Genomic DNA, 25,054 nt, shown 5'->3' with positions numbered 1-25,054 from the left:
CTTAATCCCTCTCCACCCTGGACCCACCCTCCCTTCAGCATCGCCCTCTTTAGTTCATGTTCATGGGTCGTACATAAAAATTCTTTGGCTTTTCCATTTCCTATATTATTCTTAACCTCCCCCTCCCTATTTTGTACCTACTATTTATGTTACTTATTCCCTGTACCTTTTCCCCCATTCTCCCCCCTACCCCTACCCTCTGATCTCCATTTCTATGATTCTGTTCCTGATCTAGTTGTTTGCTTAGTTTATTTTATTTTTTTTTAGGTTCAGTTGTTGATAGGTGTGAGTTTGTTGTCATTTTACTGTTCATAGTTTTTGGTCTTCTTCTTTTTCTTAGATAAGTCGCTTTAACAGTTCATATAATAAGGGCTTAGTGATGATGAACTCCTTGAACTTTACCTTATCTGGAAAGCACTTTATCTGCCCTTCCATTCTAAATGATAGCTTTGCTGGATAGAGTAATCTTGGATATAGGTCCTTGTCTTTCATGACTTTGAATACGTCTTTCCAGCCCCATCTTACCTGTAAGGTTTCTTTTGAGAAATCAGCTGATAGTCTTATGGGAACTCCTTTGTAGGTAACTGTCTCCTTTTCTCTTGCTGCTTTTAAGATTCTCTCCTTATCTTTAATCTTGGGTAATTTAATTATGATGTGCCTTGGTGTGTGCTTCCTTGGGTCCAACTTCTTTGGGATTCTCTGAGCTTCCTGGACTTGTATGTCTATTTCCTTCACCAGATTGGGGAAGCTTTCCTTCATTATTTTTTCAAATAAACTTTCAATTTCTTGCTCTTCCTCTTCTCCTTCTGGCATCTCTATGATTCAGATGTTGGAATGTTCAAAGTTGTCCCAGCGGTTCCTAAGCCTCTCCTCATCCTTTTGAATTCTTATTTCTTCATTATATTCTGGTTGAATGTTTATTTCTTCCTTCTGATGCATATCGTTGATTGGAGTCCTGGTTTCCTTCCCTTCACTGTTGGTTCCCTGTTTATTTTTATTTATTTCACTTTGTATAGCCTTTACATCTTCCTTTATTTTGTGGCCATAATCAGTCATTTCTGTGAGCATCCTGATAACCAGTGTTTTGAACTCTGTGTCTGATAGGTTGGTTATCTCTTCGTTGCTTAGTTCTTTTTCTAGAGTTTTGATCTGTTCTTTCATTTGGGCCATGTTTCTTTGTCTTGGCACACCTGTTATGTTGTAAGGAGTGGAGCCTTAGGTATTCACCACAGTGGGGCAACCCACCTCACTGCGTTGTAGTGCTGTATGTGGGGGAGGGGTCAGAGAGGAACAATGCAGCTTGCTCAGCTGTTGCTCTACTTTCAGTTACTTCCCCTGCTACCCACAAGTAAATTGGGCCCATCTGGTGCTGATTCCTAGGTGGGTGGGATTATTTATGTTCTAGGACCCGGTGGGCCCCTGCAGTGGACTCTCCTGTGAGACTGGGAGTTTCTCCCATGGTGCAACCCCCACAGGTTTTTTCAGCCAGAGGTTTTGAGGCTTTATTTTGCCCCATTGGGGCCCTGGGTTGTGTGGTCTGTCTCACTCCCCAGTGTTCCTCCCAGTTTCTTCAGGAGAATGTGGGACTACCTGGTCCGCCAGCCACTGTCTCATCTGCCCAGTCCGACAACCACTGACTTGCTGTGTGTCCTCTCTGCCCCTCCTACCAGTTTGGATGAATGTTTCTTCTTTAACTCCTTGGTTGTCAGACTTCCATACAGTTCTATTTTCTGGCAGTTCTGGTTGTTTTTTGTTTTTAAATTGGTTGTTCTTCTTTTGGTTGTGTGAGGAAGCAAAGCATATCTACCTAGGCCTCCATTTTGGCTGGAAGTTCCTTTTTTGCCCAAATTTTTGAGGGAAAAATAAGGATGCACAGTATACATAGGTAGTACTAATTCCATACCTATCAGTGTTTTAAAGTTTTTTATTTATGCTTATGTGGTAAAAGTGTAACTCTAGAAAGCAATAACGATATCCATATACAAAATAATACCCTGGAATACGATAATTGGTTGTGTTTCTAAATATAAATAAATAAATAATTGAAATAAAAAATTGAAATGAAAGATTATTTTTTCTGAAAGTTCAAGCAAAAAACGTGGGTGTGCATTATACATGGCAAAAAGATGGTAGCTGACTTAGTTTCAAAATTGATTTATGTTCTTCACTAATTTCTACTTTAAAATTTACATTTTGTTCCTCTAAAAGATATTTTATAATTGGGTAAGTACCCTCTTTTTCCTTTATTTTTATACTTCATTACATATAATTGAGGTTTTCTTTAAAAGCCTGAGTATGTATTTTGATATTTTAAAACAAATGTAACAATCCAGAAGCCATTTTTTAGAACCTATCAAATGCCTGGAATTATGCTGGGCTGAGATTAGAGAGATAGATATAAGCTGTCCCTAGATTTGAGATTTTCTGAAATAATTAATTTAATACCCATGTGTATAATGTAAAAATATTTACTTATATTGAAATGAAATTGAATTGAAATACATACAAGGCAAAATTTCGTGCTTTCCTTCTTTGTAGTTTGTAGCAAAGTGGGTCTTTTGCATCTCCCACTCCCACCCCGCCATTGCCCTCTGTGTTGTATCTTAGTTAGTAAGTGTTTTATGGTCAAATCAGTTCATTTAAAAATCGGAAATTTTTTAGGCTTTATCAAGTGCCTGTAAAGTTATAAGAATATACTTTTCAGTGATAAAAGGATCAAAGGGAACATTCTTTAGAATCTCCAGTCTGTCATCTGCCCTGGCCTTTGTTTTGTAAATCATGCTTTTTAAGGCAGAGGCTGCTTTTGTTGCTTTGACCAGCCCTTCCACATTATTCCCAATGCAGTCACCACAATCATCAAAGTGTCATTTGGAAGATTTTAGGGTTTTGGTTTTCATAACTCTTGTATTGCTCCTCTGATGATCGCCTCTCAGGACCTGTATTTTTAATTTCTTACTGTTCTCCCAGGGGAAAAATATAAATGTGAAAATTCACTGAACATCCCTGGCTCACTTGCTTTCCTTTCTTAACTTAAAGTCTAAATTGATCCCCTAACTTTTGGATCTCTCTCAGGATTTCTGTGGCCTCTGCCAAAGGGCATATTAAGTACCAGCGGGGAACACCGCAGGCAGGACCAGTGAGTGCAGATAGCTGGGCAGGCTGCTGACCAGCTGTGGGGACAGACCCTGGTTTATGATCGCAAGTGCCTTGGGCTCAGGGCAGAGGCTATTTATAATAGCACTTATCGTTCTCTATTTGGGAAATTTGAGCCTTGATGATTTTAGACCATGCAGTTGATGCAATTTAGTCCATTTTCATCTGCAGCAGGCAGGGTGCTGACAGAGTCACTTCAGAGACTCAGAAGTGAATGCGTTCACTCAGGAAGACTTCTAACTTCTGCTCTCTGGAAGCTGGTGGGATACTCAGGAAGACAGTCCCTCTTGGCACGATTCCTTTGGGTTTGCAGCAAGTTAGAAACAACACTTTCAAAAACTGTTCAAATGAAAAAGTGCAAAAGAATAGACCTAGAAGTCAATTGAAGACCATAAAAGACCTGGTTGACTTGAGTCCAGCAAAATGGCATAGTTTGGGTCTTAGAAAACCAAGGAAGAGAGGGAACAGTGTTCTTCTCCAGATGCCTCCGTGGTCTTCCAGGGATGCTTCACTGGCACCTCCGTTCTTCTCAGCATTTTCCACATGGAGAGATAGTTTGATGTGACTGAAAAGTTTTTTTTTTTTTAAATTCCTAATCACCAAATTGCAAATTGGCCCTTTGCCAGCCTTAGAACTCAGAGTAATCTGAGAATCCCAGGAGCAGAGAAACTTTTCAGGAGCGTGGGCCCAGTTCAGCAATTGGGCCATAAGCTGAGTGAATGGCTGAGGGACAGGAGGAGATGAGTTATTTTTATTGATTTGCGGGCACTTTTGTTTTCTTTCTTAAACATCTATTTTCATTTGAAAAGCATATTTTAATTAAAAAAAAATGATGAAAAAATTAATTGACAAAATCATTGAGGGGAAATGAATTGCTGGTGTGCAATAATTCTGATGTTCTAGATTAGGGGTAACATTCTACTGATATTTTCCAGGAAGTAAAGTAGCTCATTTAGATGGAAAAAAAGGGACAAAACTGTGCTAAATTACTTACGGAGTTGTTGTTGGTTTTTTGTAAAGATTTTATTTATTTTTAGAGGGGAAGGGAGGAAGAAAGAGAGGGAGAGAAACATCACTGTGTGGTTGGCTCTACAGGTGCGCCCCCTACTGGGGACCTGGCCTGCAACCCAGGCATGTGCCCTGACTGGGAACTGGACCAACGACCTCTTGGTTCACAGGTTAGCACTCAATCCACTGAGCCGCACCAGCCAGGGCTACTTATGGCGTTTTTAATCTGCTGTGAATGTCAAGTAAATTTTATTAGGAAGAAGTGGAAGTAATGTTAATTTTTATCGTGAAGATATATTGCATCCTCTAAAGATGAGGGTTCCTTGTACTTTGTGTAGGGCTTTTCACTGGTATAGATCTTAGGTTTGAAACTGCCTGGCTGAGGGTGACTCCAGTTAGGTCTTGCTATGTGGTGTTTTATATAGTAGTTTCTATTCCAATCACACATTTCATCTGAGGGTAAATTCCAGGTCCAGTTGTCAAACCAGTTCTGGAAGAAGCAGGGAAGATTCCATAAAATCACTGCTCGAAAAGCTATATAGCAACTACTTACTACTTAGAGCCAAAAGCAGGGGTTAGCTTCAGATACAGTTAAATTTTAAATCACCTTCTGTAAGAGTAAACAATTTCTAATTTACTAAAATGTTCGACAACACTGGAGAAGACCCCACAAAACAAAGCACTCATACATACTCTCTCATTAGGACACGAGTGGGCTGTGTGTCCAATAAGCATCAGCCAAATCACTCTCATTTTCATTCACTGGGTCTAATTTTCCTTCTCTCATTGTTTTAGGACATTTGGGGCTCAAGGGTCACGACTTACTGGCGCAGGATGGGGAGGCTGCACAGTCTCACTGGTACCTGCAGACAAGCTGCCCAGCTTCCTGGCAAATGTGCATGAAGCTTATTACCAGAGGAGCGACCGAAACCTAGCACCGGAGAATCAGAGGTTGTTTGCTACCAAACCTGGAGGCGGGGCTTTGGTTTTCCTTGAGGCCTAAACAATGTAAAAAATCTTAGAGAAACTATTTAGGGCATTTAGGAACTGGCAGGACTTCTTATGCCGCAGTAAATTAATCCTTTCTGTTTTGTATTATGATGAACGGTTGCTATTATCAAGATGTGTTTCCAAAGAAATGGTTGAAAGCTCTCTATGTTTCATAATGATTATTTTTCCATCTTAAAATATGTTTTCTATCAATAAGAGCCAAAATTATGGTTGGACAGATCCCTTCAGGATGACTTACTGGGATTTATTCACTTCAAGATTTTTTAAAGATGAATTGTAAAAGATAATCCTGACCTCATGGATTAGACTAGAATTAAACACACCGTTACAATTAAACTGATACAATTGAATTGTATACAATAGTCTCAAGTACTTTTTTTTTCTGGTTTCTCTTTAGTGTTCTTCCTCAAAGTTGTTGTCTTCTGTTGATGATGATGATGATGATGATGATGATGCCAGAAATTCTCTCTCAACTTGAGTTTCACATCGCTATTAAAATAATACATTATTAGAGATTCACAGGTTTTCCCAGACATCTTATACTTGAATGTGACAGTCTCCCAAATACCAAGTTGAGAATTACTAAGTTTTTTTCAAAAGATGGATTTAGAAAGAATATCCCAATCATTTAATTTTTTTTTAACCACATGATATCATATAAACAATCATTTTCAATTGGGTCTTGAGCTCTAACATTTCACAGAGAAACTTAGAAGACACTTCAAGCCTTTATCTCTCTTCACATTGAAATAGAGAATTATCTGGATGATAATTGAGATCATTCGATTTGCTCATGGAGTTCACTTTTTTCCCCCCACTCTAACCCACCTTTTCTCAAATGCCTCCCTAATCCAAGAGGCATGCTTACCGTCCTGGCAAACACCACCTTGCATCCCTTTACTGTGTGTCTAGCAAGGCTTATTTGTCCATGTGGACCAGTACAGGGCAGGCATGCAGGCTTGTGGGTGAGATGGTAAAAGGCTTAGAGCTGGTTCTGGGGTTGGTTAGGGGTGTTGGTGGGTACCTGTATGTGTTTACCAAAAGTAGGAAGAAATGTTTGGCCATGTGGTGATGGTAAATGAATGGCTTTTTCTCATGGATAGAAGATAGGAGGGCCATCCTAAATTCTATGGAGATTTACACCAGACAGCATCTTGATGATGTAATCAGGTAGTTGAAACAGCCATGGTCTTATGGCATGAATTATCTAGAATATTATAATGGTTTTCTATTATTCTGTGATCGTTTTTGCTCATTAATGTGCAACTCGAAGATTGGATATCATCATCTTGTGTTTCAGTTTCATAGAGGCTGATGCAAAGGTGGTTGTAATAGTTCTCAAAGGACAATAGTTGGGTAGAAAGTACTAGGAAATCCATTACTCTATTCTAAAATTAACTTCGGGTGCATTTTCATTCTTAGCAGAAAGGTAAATACTTGAGAAACTTAAGTCAAATTTCTTGAAAGAATTTTGAGTTTTTAAAACTCAATAATCCAAATTCTGAATTGATTTAAAATGACAACACTTTGTTATTTAATACCTTTCCATTTTCCATAAAAGATCTGTGGTTGGTATGTAATTCTTTAAAGATACTTGGGTTACAGTAAAAAAATAAAAAAGCACTTGCCATGGCTTTAAATATTTAAATTATTTTTAAATATTTAAATTTTTCACCATGTGATTCCTTCCTTGCAACAGGTAAGTCAAAATTTTCAATATACACTCTGCCTTGCAGGGCACATGGATTTACTTCATATTTGTCTTGATGTCTGGCTTAGAGAAGAGAACTATTTTTCAGTCAAAGTATCACCAAGTGTTATGCTAGAAACTGTGAGAGATATGAAACTTTCTGGAAAGAATGGGGTCAGGGCCACTGGAAGAAAGCTTCATGTAGAAGATGGAACTTGAGCACAAATCTGACTTACTGATGGTGGAAGACCTGATAACACTTTGGCCTCCATTCCTATGGGGCAGCAATGGACTAGAGCTGAGGAGGAAGTTGCCAGGCTTAATGGAGCGGATGCTCTCCAGGACACTACAATTTTCACAACTCCTTGTAGTCTCCCCGATACTCAGGCTGTTGATCATTTACTAGCTGAGGTCAGCTTGCCCTTTACCAGCATACCTGCACGCTTGTTTGTTCTCTTATGCTAAGTAAATATTTCTCTGTCCTCATGTCTCTATAGTAGTTAAGAGATACCAAGAAAAATGGGAGAATTAATTTGTGTCTGTGGAAGTAAGAGTAGTCCTATTTGTTTAATATTAAGCACCCAGGTATTTTACTCCTTTCTTTCACAACTTTAAAGTGGCTGATGTAGGAATTTCATTAGATTATTTGACGCCTGTTTTTGACATTACACCAATAGCCAATGAGGATTGCTCTAGATTTTTGAGTGGAAGCCTGACATGCTGAAAATAGAAGGCTCTCTCCTATACCTGACATCGGATTGCCTAACCTTCAGATTTACTGTATGAGGGGGGATCCAAAACCCGGAATTTCTTTATTAAAAACTGTATTTGTTCTTCAATGTTTAAACTTCAATCACCTTCAAAGTACCCTCCATTTGATGCAATACACCAACTGAGATGTATTTTCCACTGTTCAAAACAGGTTTTGAACTCATCGATTCTGATGCCTTTTAGTGCTTCTGCCATTTTTACTTTCACCTCTTCCACATCAGCAAAACGTTTCCCTTTAAAGACATTTTTCATCCAGGGAAACAAAAGCCAAAAAAGTCACTTTGGGCGGGATTGGGTGAATAGGGAGGGTGGGGTATGGGGGTCAGGCTGTTTTTGGTCAAAAACTGCTGAACACTCAGTGTGGTGTGGGCAGGTGCACTCGTAAGTCACCCATCATGAAATGAGCAAACTTGTTGCAAGAGTTTTAAAAAAAACTCACTGAAGCTGAATGCAGCCTCTCACAACAATGCCAGTTGGTTCACTGATGCAGATGGGTTCCTAGAACACTCACCCAGCAGGGGGAGCCTGTACTACAAGGGGCCTGCTCTCCAGAAGATATTTCCATTTTTTGGGGTCCCCCCTCATACACTAATCTCTACATGTTCGTGCCTGCTTCAGCTTGAAAAGGGCTGCCCATAAGCAGAAGAGCAGAGGACACTGAAAACTCGAGAGATGGAGCAGCCTCCTTCCTTTCCTTTCTGTCTCTCCCCTGAGCCCTGTTCAGAACCTTATCTTTTCTGTCATGTTTCTGTTAATCGAGGGCAGGGATCATTCACCTGACACAGTGGTTGGAATCCAATATATTTTTGTGGAATTATCAGTGGAAAAAATAAACATGACTTTGAACACCACTACTTTTCTGTTAATTTGAAAGTCTGTCTGCATTTGCAGGTTTTGAGTTGCATAAATTGTCCTTGGTCAGAAGCAAGGGATGGGGATAGTGGGCATGAGGTTGTCCTGAGTATGTAAAACAGATTATGTTAAATGTGCATATGGATGATTAAGTAATGAGAATGTTTTCCGTCCTGCCACTATAACTTGGATGTGAAACCCTATAGTGTTTATTAAATATTATCCAGTCTATATAAGAGAAGCTAGGGAAAAAATTCTCTTAAAAATTATATTTAAAAAAACCACAAAACATACCAGCATATGTAGGAACTTCTCGAAGTCAACTGCAACTTCGTAAGGCTTCTTGGTAGCCTTTACTTGGAGTCTAATCATGGAATAAAGAAAATCATTAGCCAAACTAGTTTTTATACTAATACCAACTAAGAGCCAACATTTACAAATAGTTTAATACACTGGCCACTTGCCAGCACTTTACAAATATTAATTCAATTACACTTACAACAATCTTGTGAAGTAGGTACTGTTATTATCCTGTGTCACAAATGAGGAAACAGGCTCCAGTAGGTTAAGTGACCTGCCCACAGCCATACAGATAACAAGTCACATGGGATTTAACTCCAAGCAGTGTGACTTGAGCCCTCACTTCCAACCACAATGTGACACTGCGTTCCAGCCGTGAGCACCCTCTTCAGAGAGGTGGCCCAGAAAGTGCCCCCTTAAACTGATTCCACTCGACAGGTTCCGGCACAGACTGTGAGGAGTGTCAGTGGGGAGAGAAGAGTCACAGGGACTAGCAAGAGAAAGGTCTGGGGCACAAGGAGAGAGAGAGAGAGAGATGGAACAGGCCAGACGGCGAGGACGCTGACTAGACTAAGGTCTCAGAGAGTGGGAATCCAGGAGTCTCTCATGACCTCGGTCCCCAAGTACTCATTCAAGATATTTATGAAGGAGATTAATAGATGAATTCAGGAGGCAACAGGACCCTTTCCAGAGAGAGACCCTTGAATGCGGAAAGCAGAAGAGGTAGCCCAGGCAAGCAAGAAATGTTAGCAAGAGAAACAGATGAGAGAAATAAAACTGAAAAAGGGCATAAGGCCATTAATTTCACTGGCAATTTTCAAGTGAAGCATTTTAAAATTATTTTTCCTCCAGGAAATTTGTAGGAGGTAAAATTTTCTGAGAATTCCAAATATATTTTGCTGAGGCATGCAGTTTGGATTGCCACCCCCTCCCCCGCAAGGCCTACTCTGTTGCTTTAGCATTTCGTCTAGGGCGCCCCTGAGGGCACAGTCGGCCTACCTCATAGGGGTCTCTGGCTTTCGTGCTCTGTGCCTCATAAATGTCCCCTCACTAGTCTCTACTTCACCTCTGCCAATTTTATCTTAACCTGTGTTGCCCCCTCACTTCTTATAACCCTCTAGATCTGTCCTTCCCTGCATTTCTCAAGTGTGCGCTTGCAGCTCGGGTCTCTTCCTCCGAAGTCTCATTCACACGCACTTCAAATATCCCTTGTGCCCTTTTCAGTGCACTCCCTTCGAATCTCTGTGACTTGCAAGTCACTCTGAGACTGGCTCATCTCAGTTAAATTAGCATCAACCCATCTTCCAACTCACGCTTTTACTTTACAGCTCCCTCTTTCTTTAAAAAAAAAACACAAAAAAACCCCAACTTTATTGAGATATACCACATACCATAAATTTCACCCCTTTAAAGTATACCATCCAGTGGTTTTCGGTACAATTGAGCATGGAACAACACTGATTTGAACTGTGCAGGTCTGCTTATACGTGGATTTTTTTTTAAAAATAAATACCTGTACTGTTTTTGATGTGGATGCGGAAGGCTGACTGCATGCATTGATCTATGCCATTTTATATGAGGGACTTGAACATCTGTGGATCTGGGTATCTGCAGGGGTTGGAGCCAAATCCCCTGTGTATGCTGTGTATGTTTTGGGGAGTCAAAAGCTGTATGTGGATTTTTGACTGTGCGGGGTCAGCATTGTTCAAGGGTCAACTGTCTGTTCACTTTTGCAGCCGTCACCATTCTCTGATCCGTCTTTCTGATTGCCTTTCTCTCTATGACTCTCCCATTTTCAAAGATTATGGATAGAAACTTCCATGCTATGTCTGTAAGTTTAACAGGCACATGGAATTTATACTATATCCAAATGAGCATTTTTCCCTTCACTTTCTCCAACACATGGTTGCATAAAATGCATTTGAGTGTTATGCTCTTGAATGTTGCTTGCAAAAGCATTCTACATTCTTCCTTGTATCTTTAGTGCAACATAGTTTGCACTAAACATAGTTTGGATTTTTGGGAACTTGTAAAAGTCACCTGGAATCAGATCTTAGAGCTGAGGTATTGCAAAGGGGAAAGCTGTCTGGTAAGACTTTTGGTGAAAAGTGAGATAAGATTCTCAAGTAATGGGCTGGATTTTCTCATGTGACTGGAAGACTAGCTTTCCAAGTCCCAGTAACGTGATGTATGACGGCAGGACCCCCACGGGGCTTGTTTGAAGGGTTGTGCTCATCTGATACTCATTCTTGTATGTGTGTGTGTTGGAAAAAGTAGGTTGGTTTCAATACTTTATAGTTTTCCTTTTTATCCTCTAATTTAAGAAATAAGTAGGTTAAGTGAGCCCAATTTTCCTTGTTTCAATGGGGGACAATGTTTGTATGGATAGGGGAAGGGACAGGGGCAAAAGGGGGACAAAGAACTAGCTTGAGACAGACCAGCTAAATAGGTTCTTTTTCAAGTTTACGTCTTCCCTTTGAGCACGGCATGGTGTTATGGGCTTGTTTTAAAAGGCTTGAGCTCAAGGCCTGTTTGGTGGAGTAAAAGGAGATGATGATAATGTTCAGCAAGTAATTAAATTAGCAGAGTGGGTGATTATGTGGACAAAAAAAGTTAAAGTGTTACTGCAGATGAACTGTTGAGTAGAAAACCTCTTTGTAGATGTTTGAGTGGTGTATTTTTACATAATAAAATCATTGTGGTTATATGTAACACATTTGTTCAATTGAAATATTTTCGAGCACTACACAGTTGAATAAGAAACAAACCTATCAAGTTCCTTGTCAATTCTTTCCTGCCGCCGTCTTAGGAGTTTTATTTCTTCATCAATTCTGTGCTTTTCCCTGTAAGGTCAAATATTGGAGTTAAATTTTAAAATAGAGCAAACGTCACTAATTGTAAAGGAATAAATCAACAATGTGCCAACTTTCACGTGTCAGTAAATGTCCTTTACAAACCAGTTCTGCGGCGTCCCCTCGCAATGCCATCCTTGGTGTGCGGGGTCCCTTAGCGGGGCCGGCCCTCTCAGAAAGCCGTGCTGACAGCATCGCTCAGGACACCTGAGTGGGGGCTGGGCTGGCTGCTTCCGCAGGGGCCCTCCGACACGGCAATCCCTGTTCCTCCCACTGAGCACAGGCAATCTAAGGGCTCCCTCTGTGTGTGTGTGGGTGGGAGGGGAATGGTGTTCCGTGGGGAGCAGAAGCTTGGACTTCTGTTCTGTCTGTCAAATAGGACCTGGCTGGCCGCTCTTCCAATGACCTCACTTTGGTGTGTTTCCTAAACAGCACCGGGTGCCTATCCTTTCTCCCATTTAAGGCACTAGAACCTCTAGGCAATGACCTTGATATCATGGTATCCTGCCAAATTGTTCTTATAAAAATTGATGGACAGCCTCTCGTTAAGCCATTTCTAGCTTCTTGGCACATAAGAAGACCATGACTGGCCATGAGTAATACTTTTAAATAAGTATAAAAACCTGAAACTATTCCCCAAGAAAACACTTCAGAAAAGACCTGCCTGCTTTGCTTTCCTCAGTACAACCCCAGCTGGCACTCCAGCTCCAGGGCCCTCCTTCTACGGAAGATGATGTTTCTGCTCTTCTCCCATTTATCTTTGTAAATGGACAATAAGCCAGCCTCTAGTCGCTGGAGCTCTCTCTCAGTCTCCCCGTGTTGGGGTGCATTCCCCTCCAATCGCACCGCAGTAAAGCTGTCTCCTTCCTTCAATCCCTGACACTACCTATAGCACCATAGTTACCGTGTACATCCTTGGCCCTTGAATACAAAGAATCTCTGAGTTATAAGATGCTCAGAGGCGATGCTCCTCATCAGTAAAATAAGGAGCAGAGTATAGATGATTTCTAAGATCATTTCTAGCTCTAAAAGAGTCTATGATTTTATATTTAGCAATAATATGGCATCAACTTACATTCTGAAATCCTTTCGATTCCTTGCAAATTGTCTCTTTGCTTCCTTTATAATATCCTGATAAGTTGGAGCAGGTGGTGTGATAGGCTTATGGTTAAGGAAAGATTTCTAATTAAGGACACTTGGAGAGATAAGCAGTATCCTTGATGAGGGACCAAGGGGGTGGTGTCATGAAGGGTCTCAGGTGCAAACATATAACTCCAGGGTGTTGTATCTGGAGTTATACTGAGAAGACTGGAAGAAGACACAACGTCAGGCCACTCTGAACTTGTGTCCCATTGTCTGGACCACACCATCCATAGTGCACCAGGGCAACAGCCTCATAAATCTGTAATTACCGTTTTTAAAATGGTTTTATTTTTGGTGTGTTTTAAGAGCAGAAATTTGTTAAATGTAAATGTTAAAAATGTACCAAATCTTTGTAACCCAGTTTAGACATTTCTTTGTTTCACTGTAAAATTAAATTGATTGGGGTGACATTAGTTAATACAACTATATAGGTTTCAGGTGTATAATTCTATTATCCATCACCTGTATGTTGCATGTGTGTTCACCACCCAAAGTCAAATCTCTTCATTTCTATATATACTGAGATCCTCAAAGTCCCTTGGCCTTGGAGAGGCTCTGGAGATGACTGGCTGCATGTGTCCGCTGCCTCCGTCAGCGTGAGCTCTGCTAGCTGCACGAAGAAAGATGGCGAGCAGATGGGGTGAGTGAGCTGTCTGTGAGGCTGGGGCTCTCGTCCCATCTGTTTCTCACACAGCCTGTGGCTGTGTCTCTAACCCTGATCTGAACCCTTGTCTGTGTCTGGCAAAGCAGACACTTCCCCTCTGAAGCGGCAGTTGGCAAATAAATATTGGAGTTAAATTTTAAAATAGAGCAAACGTCACTAATTGTAAAGGAATAAATCAACAATGTGCCAACTTTCACGTGTCAGTAAATGTCCTTTACAAACCAGTTCTGCGGCGTCCCCTCGCAATGCCATCCTTGGTGTGCGGAGTCCCCCAGCCCGGGCCGGCCCTCTCAGAAAGCCGTGCTGACAGCATCGCTCAGGACACCTGAGTGGGGGTTGGGCTGGCTGCTTCCGCAGGGGCCCCCCACCGACGCGGCCCATCCCTGTTCCTCCCGCTCCCCTGTGTTAAGACCTTAGGCTATCGAGAGATGAGGCGCTCTTCACCCTGCAGTTACCAAGACACGGACGGGACTGTGCTCCTACGGCCCCACTCCCTGTCCTGAGCCACACGTCAATGTTGCCTCTATTCTTCTCTGAATGCAGTCTGCTCACTTCGAAATGTTTATGTTCTATTTCAAGGCTGTCCTAGATACTCATTTTAATCTTATTTATCTGGTATAAGAATGTTCAGTGAAGCCCCAAGGACTTTTCTGGCATGTTCTGATCACACCGTATAAACTTCCTTGACTTCGGGGCTGCCCTCAGTGACGTTACTAGAATAAGTGCCCATATGAAGTGTAGTTTTTCTCTTGATGTGAATCAAATCCTAATGGTAAAATTTCAAAATAAAACTTCCTTAGGCTGGATCCACATTACTTTGAAAATTTGGCTTTGAGATTTCTTTCTGTGTAAGAAATATAGTTTGACTCTTCAGTAACTAGCAACATTAAGGATACATTGGTCCTCAACCCTAAAAGGGAAGTAATGAAAGCCTCACTTCAACTAATTAAAGCAGAGAAAAATGAAACCTTATAAAATCTACTCATTTTGACAAATGTTTCAGCAAGACTTAAAAATATGATTGTAAGAATGTTTTGGCAGCATTAACGTAATCAAAAGAAAACATTCTCCTGTAATCCTGTTCCAACAAATGAAACTATTTTTGGTTTCCTATGTGTCTTTCCATCTGCCATCTACAAATATATATTTTACTTTATTGTTATGGTGTGGTTGCTTTCTTTATGCAGTATAGTATTGCAATTCCCCCACACATCTAGGTGTTATACTGTTGATGTTTGCAAAAGATTTCACTGGCTGTACATGCCAGGTAGGCTCTATTGCCATGATTTTCATTAACATGATGCAAACATTGCTGGGTTTTCTTACATGAAATCACCAATTTCTCCCCTCTTCCTCAGTTGTGTTTTCCAATATAACCATCCCCCCACCCCACATCCTAAGAGTCTAGCAAGGGAGGACTGTTTTTCTCCTAACTCAGGTCCCTCTGAATTCTGGGCAAAGAGAGCCCAGATCTTGCTTAGCTTGGGACTAGTATGATGCCCATGGTAAAAAAAAAAAAAAGAGGCCGTAGTCCTGTTTATTACAGAAGCAAGAAGCCTGCAATCTCAGTTATGCCTGATCTCCATTTTTAGTTTTTCTCCCTACATGTCACAGACCAGGAAGAAGACCACCCACATCAGAAGGCTCACACCTTCCTCAAACTAGTGATACCCATAGATATCTGGCTACTTCTAATGCCTGCCTTACTCCCCTTGCTGCATACAGTGACTGAAAATCTAAGTAAAAGTCTCTGAGTAAAAGTCACAAAAAGTTGACTATTACTCTTGTTGAATGCTTAGCATGACTAGTGATACACTTTTTCTAAAGTGTAGATGGTCTTGAGCTGCTGAGATTTAATTTGCATGCAGATATTTCCTGCTAATATTTAACTTCTCCCTTAAATGCCTGTTAGAATTTCAAAGACTTTATCCTTCTACAAAGTTTTATTGTGCTCTTGAGTATGGTTTTCATAATGAGCAGGATGAACTAATTGGATTTTCTTTGCATTGCACATTCATTATATATTTACTATTGGTATTGAGACAAAGAACTATGTTCTATTCTAAATTATTAATTTTGAACATATGTCTATTGAAATGAACTGGGTATACATTATTTATAAAATCATTCTCATTGTCCACAAAATTTGGTCACAGTTGTACATTTGTTTTGTGTAATGAGGCTGTGAGCTGTATGGTGTTGGTGTTGACTAAGACCTTTGCATTTTCTTGCATTTTTTAATGGTGATGGTTTTCAGTAGATTTCTGTTAATGTTTGCTAACAAATCTCCTAATTTTTATTTTCTTCAGACACTAAAGCCATCAATTTTTCCCAACTGTAGAAAAATAGAGTACTCCAGGCTTGTAAACTATGATGAAAGTTTGTATTCTATTCCTTGGGGATGACTGTGGCAACATGTTTTCCAGTTCCGCTGTTTGAATTGAGCTCACACTTATTTTCTCATGCACTGCTATGTGGAGGTTGCACGGCAAGCCACTAAACGGACGAGGAGCTTTTTGGGTACAAATAAAAGGGTCCTATTCTGGGACTTCACAACAGTTGTGGTTGGGATGTGAAAAACTAAGACCTGGAGACATCCCAGTGGCCTCAATTCAGACTCTGGTGACTTTGATCTTTGTTTAGAATCACAGAGTATTAGAGAAACAAGGAGTCTTAGAAATCATATGGTCCGATTCGATTATATCATTGATGAAGAAACAGAGGCTTCTGGAAGGGGAGTACCCCATCTTTGAGAGCTTGGGTGTGGGGCTTAGGAAAAGAACATCCTGGGGCGAATTTGCTCCTCTCTGACAAAAGTACTGTTCTGGAATGAGGCTGCAGGAGGCCTTGCTGTCTCCTTCATGTCTCTCAGAGGTATTTTGTGGAGTATCCTCAGAGTTGCTCATGAGAACACCAGGTTTAAGGCCAGAGTACCCATTCTACACAAAATGCTATTGTATAAGAAGCAAAAGGAACTTAAGCTTCACTCAGTGGCCAGAATCTCCTCCTTTATACACTGAAATTTATTTAATTTTTAATCCAAACAACAAAATTCTTTTTTTTAAAATATTTTTCACAGTGAACATGTTTATTTAACTAAAAACCCAGTTGAGAAAAGAGAATGCAAGCAGCACCCTCGCCCCCTCACAGTCAGCACCCTCTTCTACCCCATGTTTACTATTCTCACGTCTTTTTTTTAAAATTTAATTTAAATTTATTTTTTCAAATACATTTGTCTCTGCCTCCCCCCCACCACTTTCCCTTGCCCCCTCCCTCTTTCCCTCCCTCAGCTCTTCCCCTTTGGTTTTGTCCATGAGTCCTTGCTATATGTTTCTTGACTTTCCCCTTCCCTTCCTTTCCCCCGCCCCTCCTCCCTCCTTCTGTCTTGTCTCTGTTGATTTTTTTTTCCTTTCAGTGTTGCTGGTCTTATTTTCTTTGCATCTTTGTATTGTTGGTTAGGTTCCACTTATAGGTGAGATCATATGGTATTTGTCTTTCGCCTCCTGGCTTATTTCGCTTAGCATAATGCTCTCCAGTTCCATCCATGCTGTCGAGAAGTTTAGTAATTCTTTTTTTCTTTCTGCTGCGTAGTATTCCATTGTGTAAATGTACCACAACTTTTTGATCCAATCATCTACTGATGGGCCTTTAGGTTGCTTCCAACACTTGGCTATTGTAAATTGTGCTGCTATGAACATTGGGGTGCATAGGTTCTTTTGTATATGGCGTTTTGGTGTTCTTAGGGTATAGTCCCAGCAGGGGAATCACTGGATCAAAAGGCAGTTCCGTTTTCAGCTTTTTGAGGAAATTCCACACTGCTTTCCACAGTGGCTGCACCAGTCTGCATTCCCACCAACAGTGTACTAGTGTTGCCTTTTCTCCACAGCCTCGCCAGCACCTGTTGTTTGTGGATCTGTTTAGGATGGCCATTCTGACCGGTGTGAGGTGGTACCTCATGGTGGTTTTGATCTGCATTTCTCTGATGGCTACTGATACCAAGCATCCTTTCAAATGCCTCTGGGCCCTCTGTATCTCCTCCTTGGAAAAGCGTCTGCCCAGGTCCTTTGCCCATTTTTTGATTGGATCGTTTGTCTTCTTGGAGTGGAGTCGAGTGAGTTCTTTATATATCTTGGAGATCAAACCTCTATCTGATCCAACAACAAAATTCTTGAAATAACTTATTTGCATATGGAACAAACTGATTTAGAGACATTATATCCTGCTTAATGTTTACCTTTACTTACACTTCAAATAGTTTCATGTTAGCTTTGCCGGAGCTTCAAACATCTGCAACGGAGCTCCATATCCAAAACTTAGAGAGACAATTACTCAGCATATGTGCCTTATTCCATGGGAGTTAGTACTACTGTTGGAATTTTACCCAGATTCTATAAGGCCTGGTATTGTGTGTAAAACAGAGTTACTGTTTTCATAAATTTCACTATTTAACACATCATTAGCAGCAGTTTCATAGCATAGACAATTGAGGAAATAGATCTACTGGAAATATTTTTAAACTATTTTTATTTTATTTATTTATTTTTAGAGAAATAATGGCGGGGGGGAGAGAGAGAGGGAGAGAGGGAGAGAGAGAGAGACATTGTTTGGTTGCCTCTCGCATACCCCTCACTGGGTGCCTGGCCTGCAACCCAGGCATGTGCCCTGACCAGGGATTGAACTACAAATCTTTCTGTTCACAGGCCAGTGCTCAGTCCACTGAGCCAACCATCCAGGGTAGGCTACTGGGATTAACAACACAGATCTAACGAAAAGTATTCTGCATACTCGCCAGGACTTTTGCTAGGCACTGAGACACACAGATGAATGAAGGCCATGGTGTTTGGCTTTAAGGAGTTAGTAGGAATGAGAAATAGACAATTTTTGAAGGAGGAGAAAGAAGAATTATTTTAAAAATGGGAATAAAGACTATAAAAGTCTGGCAATCTGTTTCCCTGTAGTGCGGGATGGTCTCAGATTGGAGAAGGGTGCCCCGCGGTGCTACTGTGGCACCTTCTGCGGGACTCAGTCACGGAGGGCGCCGCTTCCTGTCCTTGCGGCTGAGCTGCGGGGCGCCTCCCAGCGGTGCCGCGTGCGGCCGGCTCTTGGGAAGCGTTTCCGGTCGGCACCTCCTCAGCACGCTGTCTTCTCGTCTCTGTGCCCGCTGAGCCCAGGATTCCATGCTGAGAAGCCTAGTTGTCATTGTGACATTATTTTTTGCTATATTGTTTAAGAAGTCAGAGAAGTATGGTGTATATCTTCAGGGAAATCTTTCGTTAAAATGGCAAACAGGAGATGTTTTGGTGCTGAAAGTGGTCGGCTCCAATTGTCTGGAAAGTTTCGTTGTGGGCGATAGTTCACTCCCTGATAAAGGCTTCGATAAACAAGTAGTTGATTTATAGAGATTTCACCATTTTTGTAATTCATGTCCTTCAACACACGCAGCTCCAAGGGTTCTTTGGAGGGACTTCAGTCATCATTATTTCTATCAACCCCTCCTTCATCCGCAAAGCTATTGTAAATAAACAATTAAACTTTGGATTTGCTTTGAAAGTACAGGTTCAAGACAAGCTCCCTAGTTCCCTGTTTGTAACTGGATTGAATATATAAGCCCCTCTTCTAAAGACAGGAATTCTCAATTCCACACTGCCGCCTCCCCCCGGACCCATCGCCCCCGACCCCTGACATGCAAACATTGGAATATTAGTGACGAAACTGGGAGTATATGTGAGGCAACTGCCTAAAGGAGCCAATTTGGTTTTTCCTTAAAAACACAGGACTTCAGCTGTAAGCGAGGGCAGGACCTCCATCTTCTGATGTCCCGGAGCGTCTCACAGGATCGTGCAGTCACAAGCTGGCAGCGATGTGTGCGGTGCGGATGCGTAGGAACAGCGCAGGTTTGGTGTTTTTTTCCTTCGCCGGCCCGCCTCCTAGCCGGAGAAGTGGGTTGGGTGAACGCATATTATAATCTAGTCAATTTTTCTATTTATTTAGTCCTAAATTCTAAGCATTCAAAAGCAGTGGCTTTTCCACCTGATTTTTAAAAATCAACCAATAGCAGTATAGCAAGAATATCCATTTTTTCACCATTTGAAGATCATGTAAACTATTTGAAAATGAACTTCTCTTATTTGATACAAATTGGGATTTACCACGTTTATACTAAATTAAACAAAACAAAACCCCTAACCTATTACTAACTCTCCAGGACGAAAATACCTCCAGCTTCCCCTCTTATTTTTCCACTGAGTCATGTTTATAATCTAAGTCCAAATTGTGGCTAAAGAATTGATACAACCCACTCCCTGGAAGCTGATTACCCAAGGCAACTCAAGTCTTCTATTTATTTCATTAGTTAGTTTAATAACAAGTTTGCTGAATTGTGGTCTGTGTCTTGTGTATTTTATTAAAAGAAAAGAAAAGAAAAACCCTAACTTAAACGGAATCTATAAGAAAAAAAGACCGGATCTTACAAGCAATTTGATAATTGTCTCTGGTTCAAAATGGCTGCAAAATGTTTATGATACACATGCACACACTTACTCATGTAGAACAAAACCCCTTTCTTCCTCAAATTATTTAAAAAACATGTTGTTCATCCACCCACTCCCCTACACCACCTTTTTTTTTTTTTCTTCCTTAACTTGGCCCCCACTCTTCACTGGCAGAGTCTATCAAAGGAAGAAACTTAGTAACTTATGCAGTCAAGTTTAGAATAGCTTCAATTAAAAAGTCATCTGAAAATAAAAACAAAACCTCCCTTTCTCTTCTAAGAGCAAAATTTAAATACTTCATGTATCCTTTATCCCATTAGGCCTCCATGATATTTTTCTGCTTATAAAGTGCTCTATTAAATAAGTCTTAACTACATTTTTAAAAATTTAAAATCTGGTCCTTTAAGGAATCTGAGAGCTCAACAGGAGAATTATTATTAGGTTATTTTAGGTAATTGACATAAATTAACATGAATGGGAATTAAATAAAGGGTGTCCATGGATGAGAAATATGACTGTAAAAAGGCAATCAGGATTTTAGACAGATTTGTCACTTATCAAGTCATTGCCCTGGAGCACGTCAGAGAGTGGGCAAGCTTTCTTCTATGGGCTGAAGCCATGCTGTATGAAATGAAAGTCTGCATGGTGCTGAAAGTAGTTTATCCGTGAGAAAAAAACAAAAATAAAACAAAACTAAGATAAGAGGGAAAAAATCCAACCCCAAAAAGAAAAAATGTGAAGGAAAATTTAAGAGTTCAGATGTGAAATTAACTTTGTTGGTAGTTTTGTTGGATGGATTAATTATAAATGGATGAATTAGGTAATATGTAATCATAGGCTGCTAAACTTCTAAAAGTAGAAGGCTGTGAGTGGCAAGGCAAAGGAAGTTCTGTACACGCTGGCTCTCTGACACCCCGAGATGACAAGTCAAGTTCTGTGAATAGAATAAAATGCTCTTCTTCCTCAGCCAGGGCTTCCTGTAGAACATTTTGTAATGATGGAAATGCTCAGTGTTTGCACTGTGCAACAGTCACATGTGGCTTGTGAGCGCTTGAAATATCACTGGTATGGCTGATAAACTGAATTTTTACTTATACTTAATTTTATTAATTTAAATATGTTTAAATAGCCACACAGGGCTAGTGACTACCATATGGGACAGTGTAGCTTTGAATGATGAAAAACATAATAAATGACTAATTATATGGACATATTTATTTTTCTTTAAATTTTGCTCTAAATAGTATGTACTGCCATTTTGTATAACTTTGTAAAAATTTATAAAATTTTTTTCAAATGGATCACATACTATTTTGGTTTTCTAAAGTACCTAGTCAGGAGCTATCTAGGTGTAAGAAAAGCGAGAAAAAGAATACTGCTTTTTATGGGCTAGTTTCCCAAAACTGAGCCATGCGGTAAGGACTGGTGATCCATCCCTAACAATAGGTTATGTTGGAATCCCTTTGAAGGCAATGTGAATTGTCTTTTCCATAGTCAATTTTTTGACCTTGATTTGTCTTTTTGTACCTTTACCTTCTATAATTTCTAAAACTTGGGCACATTTTCTCTTAATTTCTTTAGAATGAATTACCTCAGAGTAGATCTAATCTTTCCTTTCCTAACAGCGCTCCCGAGGACTTGGGCTTTGTAAGAGGCGCTCACAGACACAGTGAGGGACCTTCTTACAAGCCCTGAAGGCCATCAAGGTTGCCCTTCACAGGCGCCTCTTTTACTCCAGTGTGTTTCTACGCTTCTGCTTCTTTGTTTGACTCCAGTTTCCCCAATTCTACTCCCTCTTGTCTCTGTTTCACCCTTCTGGTGAGATTTCCCCAAGTCTTGAGACTGAATTATGTAGACAAATGTAATCATGTGGAATTGTAGCAAGGAAGCAGACTCTCCTTTTTCTCCATGGAGAAAGGCAAGCTGGTGAACCCTTTTTCCATTTTCCTCCAGACTAAGCCTCTGTTCAAGATGGCCTGTCCAGTACCCCAAGTACTTCATTTATGTTTCCACTGTTGCTCTGATTTCTTCCAGAGTAAGCAAGAAATTATACCCATTTCTCACTAGATTCCATACATGCTCAGACAAAGGAAGTGTGCTTCTGACTTTTACTGGTGTCACCTCTGAGCTGCAGCTTTTAGACTGTCAGGAGAGGGGAAGAACAGAAATCGTTCAGGCAAGCTTGGGAGGAAAACTAGAGAGAGGCTACACCTTGGGTAGAGCTGATAAGCTTGTGGACAGGGTTGTCCAATAGACATAAAGTTTCCTGAAGGAGAGGATTATAGTCATATCCTTAGCATGTATTATTTTATCCAGCACACAGGGTTCTGCCCGTCCTCCCCACCCCCACATGTTAAATGACACATAAGAACAGTCCGGAGTCTGGAGCCAGGTAATGAAGGCATATTTCAGGTAAAGGTAATGGCAGAATCAGACACCTAGCAAGATTTGGAGTATCTGGACAATAATAATTAGAGCAGGCAACACATTTAGAATTCAAAATGAGCTTTGGGGCAGGAGGGACAGCCCAGGCAAAGGCCATCGGTAGAGACATAAGGCAGTGAACAGGTGTGAAGGAGCGATTGCTGATAGACACAGCCCAATCTCCTGCATGAAAAAGGTTTCCCCACATGCATGACTTCTCCCCTTAAAAGCATGTTTTCAAGGCCATCATGTACCAGAGTAGGCATTTATATGCTGTACAATTCTTACAAAGACCGCATTGGGCAATGCAGAATCTGCCCAACCTTAGGCTGTGGGCCTCTCTGCATGGTCAATGAATTGCTTTCAGACTCTCTTCCCTCTTACTTAGAAACTATCCATTATGTGGGTTTTTTTTTTTTTTTTTTTTTTTTTTGCTAGCCTTCTTTGTATCTGAACTCATGGGGTGGAGAAGTAAGAACTACATAGTGACAGTGTATTTGGAGCCACTCCCTGTGTTTCTAAACAAGGTTTTGAGTTTTAAATGTCTTCTAAACACCAAATTGACTAGTGGATATCATTGGTAGTCAGATTCAGAACATAACCATTGCTGCTTCTAGATCATGTTAAAAGTCTTTCCTTTGAAAGGATGAACTCTAGAAGACGTGGGAAGCCATCTGGCCAATTCTGCCAAACTCTTGGAGTAGGTAGCTTCATCTCATGGTAACAAATGAGATCCATAATACAATGTAGAATTAAAAAGGAAAATAACTTCTATACATTTTCCTCACTGCTTCCATTTCATTAACTGTCGAAGCTTTAGAAGAAAGTAGTGAGCAGTCAATGGATTATTTTCTCTGTGATGGTGAAAACTAAGACCAACATTGTTTGTCCCTGTGTTCGGTAATGCTGGGAACTAACATACTGGCCCAGGATTGGTTTTCTGGGAAGCAGACTAAAAATGAAGATGTGTGCAGAAAGTTTAATAGGGAGTGCTCGGGATCAACATCTGTGGTATGCAAGGGAAGGAGGGAAAACTGGGCAGAGGGAGGTCCGGAACCACGGTAATGGTCCCCGTGAAAGTCTAAGCTGATCTATAGGCAGTTCCAAAGCTGGTATGACCCTTCAGAATTGTTCTGAGATGGAGTGAAGGGGCCCCAACCCTGGGGACCTTTATGTGCCACATTAGTCACTGGATATGGGCTGCCCTGGGAAGGGGACCTGATACATTCATCAATTGCTGCAAAATTAACCCCAAACTTAGTGGCACAAAATGACAACCATCCCATTATTATTATTGCTACAGTTCTGGGTGTTGAATGGGCTCTACTGGGTGGTTCCAAGTTGGGGTCTCTCAGGTAGTTGTGGACAGATGGTGGCTAAGGCTAGAGACATCTCAGAGGCTTTCTTACTCTCATCTGGCGGCTGACGGTGGCTGCGGCCAGCCTTGGCTGAGGCTGCTAGCTAGAACGTGGCTTCTCCATGTGGTCTGAGTTTCCTCCTCACATGGAGGTTATTTCTAAGAGCATTCCAAGAGCAAAAACAGAAGCTGTCCAGCAGAAGTCTCAGAAGTCACAGTCTATGGTTGAGGAAGATAGAAATGTATGCTCAAATTCAAGGGGAGAGGTGAGGTCACATTGTAACAAGAGCATGCCAGAGGGATGACATTGCTGTGGCCTTTTTTGAAAAATATAATCTGCCATAGGACATGACCTTGAATGAAGTCACTATCATCACCTGAGGCAATCCTTGTAAGTTGTTGGCAACGGAGAGGTTTCTGCCATCATAATTGCCCTAGCAGCTGAAAAATAAGTCCTTTATTCTGGAAGCGAACCTAGGCATTCAGAGCATCCACGATATATAGTTTCCTGTCCATTTTATTCTTTTTTTCTAGCTTTACCAAGATGTAATTGACCTATAACATTGTGTAAGTTTAAGTGCACAACTGTGTTGATTTGATACCTCTATCATATCACATAATTGCCATTTCTTTTTTTTTTATGGCAAGAACATTTAGTATTTCCTCTCTTAGTAACTTTCAAGTATAAAATACAGTATGTTAACTATAATCACCATGCTGTACATTAGATCCTCCCAAATATTCATCTTGTAACAGGAAGTTTGTACCCATTCACCAACATCTCACCATTTCCCCTATGCCTAGTCCCTGGCGACCACCATGCTACTCTCTGTTTCTATGAATTCAGTTTTTTTAGATTCCACACATAAGTGATATCATAGAGTATTTCTTTTTTCTCTTATTTCACTTCGTATAATACCCTCAAGTTTCATCCATGTTGTCACAAATGATAAGCTTTCCTTTTTTCTTAAGGTTGAATAATATTCTATTGTCTGTATAAACCATCTTCTTTATCCATTCATCCGCAGAGCTATAATTAGGTTGTTCCCCTCTCTTGGCTATTGTGGATAAGGCTGCAATAAACACGTAGATATTTCTTCAAGATTCTGTTCTCATTTCTTTTGGATATATACCCGTATGTGAGATTGCTGGGTCATATGGTAGCTCTATTTTTAATTTTTTGAGGAACCTCCATCCTGTTTTACACAATGGATGCACCAATTTACATTCCCACCAAAAGTATGCAAGGGTTCCTTTTTCTCCACATCCTTGCCAACACTTAATATTTCTTGTCTTTTGATAATGGCCATTCTAACAGGCATGAGGTGGTATCTCATT

General features: G+C 40.7%; 2 protein-coding genes across 3 annotated transcripts in view; one reads left to right on the top strand and one right to left on the bottom strand.

Moving 5' to 3' along the window:
- Window positions 1–5,488, top strand: part of GALK2 (galactokinase 2) — a 117,340-nt gene extending 111,852 nt beyond the window's left edge. For both annotated transcript variants that reach the window (XM_054565446.1, XM_054565447.1), the window contains exon 10: window positions 4,957–5,488. In XM_054565446.1, the coding sequence (XP_054421421.1) occupies window positions 4,957–5,164 (208 nt within the window). In that variant the 3' untranslated portion in view covers window positions 5,165–5,488. The remainder of the gene's footprint in view (window positions 1–4,956) is intronic.
- Window positions 5,489–5,565: 77 nt separating this feature from the next.
- The window catches only part of FAM227B (family with sequence similarity 227 member B), a 214,313-nt gene continuing 194,824 nt past the window's right edge, over window positions 5,566–25,054 (bottom strand). The window contains exons 12-14 of the mRNA XM_054565682.1: window positions 12,713–12,788; window positions 8,780–8,849; window positions 5,566–5,661 (exon numbers count right to left, since the gene is read on the bottom strand). Of these exons, the coding sequence (XP_054421657.1) occupies window positions 5,566–5,661; window positions 8,780–8,849; window positions 12,713–12,788 (242 nt within the window). The remainder of the gene's footprint in view (window positions 5,662–8,779; window positions 8,850–12,712; window positions 12,789–25,054) is intronic.

This window comes from Pteronotus mesoamericanus, unplaced genomic scaffold (genome assembly GCF_021234165.1).
Source record: "Pteronotus mesoamericanus isolate MK-2021 breed Mesoamerican mustached bat unplaced genomic scaffold, CSHL_Meso_final contig_164, whole genome shotgun sequence".
NCBI lineage: Eukaryota > Metazoa > Chordata > Mammalia > Chiroptera > Mormoopidae > Pteronotus > Pteronotus mesoamericanus.
This window is presented reverse-complemented; position numbering and strand designations above follow the sequence as displayed.